The 1,842-nt window shown below is 39.1% G+C and overlaps 1 protein-coding gene across 1 annotated transcript; it reads right to left on the bottom strand.

Moving 5' to 3' along the window:
* Positions 1-448: 448 nt before the first annotated feature.
* On the bottom strand, positions 449-1,414 carry LOC115098700 (olfactory receptor 1361-like). The gene has a single exon (XM_029615522.1). The coding sequence runs from the start codon at positions 1,412-1,414 to the stop codon at positions 449-451; it is 966 nt and encodes a 321-aa protein (XP_029471382.1).
* Between the last annotated feature and the right edge of the window lie 428 nt (positions 1,415-1,842).

The raw sequence follows: 1,842 nt of genomic DNA on the forward strand, positions 1-1,842 counted from the left end.
GCCTGCTGCTCTACGCCATACAATGACATGCGCACTGTATTTGGGTGGGTTTTGTGCCTGATGTAATTTATAATGTAGAGACAAGCAAAATATGGTCAGAATTATGGGTGATTTTCATAACTCATTGTGCAATTACCTGGAAAAATAACATTCCCCTAATGCTGCTTTGGTTAATGGATTTCCTGAAAGTTATGGGTGGAGAACATTGACACTTTTCACCCAGTACAAATCTGATTTTCAGTTAGCATTACGATATGAAGCAATTGTGTGGGGTTTTTCTTCTAAGAATTGAAGACACATTGAATTGAGCAAAAGAGACAGGATGAAGGTTAAGACACTTGAATATATTCTGTCCAAATGATATGCAAATAAGAGCCAACATGGAACTTATGTCTCTTTCAATCTATTTTTTGAGGGTTTAAGTCAGTTCGGATGAAAAAAATGTCTTTCATTTTGAGAATCTGGGTATCCTTCCTATGGAAGAAGTTATTTTTGTCTGTAGAGCTTTCTTCAGTGCCATCTTTACGTCCTTGTTTCTAAGGCTGTAGATGAATGGGTTAAGCATGGGAGATACCGCATTGTACACCACACTAGCCATCTTGTCCTTTTCCAAGGAATAGCTGGAAGTAGGTCTAAAATACATAAAAATAACTGTGCCATAGAAGAGGATTACTACCGTGAGATGGGAGGAGCAGGTGGAGAAAGTCTTATACCTTCCACCAGTGGACTGGATCTTCAGGATGGTACCGATGATGCGGATGTAGGAGGTCAGGATGATCAAGAAAGGCAGCATTACTACCAGTGAGGACTCTGTGAAGATCATCAGCTGATTGATGGAGGTGTCTGTGCAGGAGAGCTGAAGCAGTGTTGTGGTGTCACAAAAGAAGTTCTGAATTTTGTTGGAGCTACAAAAAGAGAGCCGGTATACTAACATTACATGTAGCAAAGCATGTAAAAATCCAATGATGAAAGAAATTGCTGACAAGCTTAGCCATACCTTCTTGTTCATTATTGTGATGTAATGCAGTGGATTACAGATGGCAACAAAACGATCATATGCCATGATGGAAAGCAGAACACATTCTGTGGCAGCAAAGATAAGGAAAAAAAAGAACTGGGCCAAACACTCAGAGAAAGATATGGTCTTCTTGTCAGAGATGAGGTTGCTTATCAATTTGGGGACAGTGACTGAACTGAAACACATGTCCACAAAGGACAAGTTGCAGAGAAAGAAATACATGGGAGTATGGAGCTGGGAGTTCCCAGCAATCACCAAGATCATGGTTCCATTCCCCAGAAGGTTCATCAGGTACATGGCCAGGAACACTACAATGAGAGGACCTCTCAGCTCTTCACGATCCGTGAGGCCCAGGAGAATAAAGTCCGTCACTGCCGTCTGGTTCCTCTGTTCCATTTCTAGCCGTTTGCCACAGATATCTAAGAAAACATAAAACTAAGGAAAGTGCATCAGAGGGGAAGCGATATGAAGACTTCTCTTCCCAAAGTCGCAGGTGATAAAATTTGATAAATAACTTCTGAGCTTCAAACCAACATTTGGAGAAAATGTTTATGGAAAAAATCTCAAAATGTCTGGAAAAAATAAAAATTAAAGAACCTTAAGCTTTTACTCATTCTCACCTGCTAATAAAGGGGATATTTTTTAACATTAGTCACATTGGTACAACTTTGATGTGTGCTTTTACCTGTAGACTTTGCACTAGGGATGTGCATTTATTTTTAAATTCAATGAAAATTAGCATTTTTTTAAATGAACAAAAGACCCCTTTTGTATGTATTTTTCCTTCATTAACTTATTTTGGAAAGTGAACAAAAAACAGACTC

Source organism: Rhinatrema bivittatum, chromosome 1 (genome assembly GCF_901001135.1).
Source record: "Rhinatrema bivittatum chromosome 1, aRhiBiv1.1, whole genome shotgun sequence".
Taxonomy (NCBI): Eukaryota; Metazoa; Chordata; class Amphibia; order Gymnophiona; family Rhinatrematidae; genus Rhinatrema; species Rhinatrema bivittatum.

What these genes read in the sequence shown, in the direction of transcription:
- LOC115098700 (XM_029615522.1), bottom strand. Translation starts at nt 1,414, where the DNA reads ATGGAACAGAGGAACCAGACGGCAGTGACGGACTTTATTCTCCTGGGC.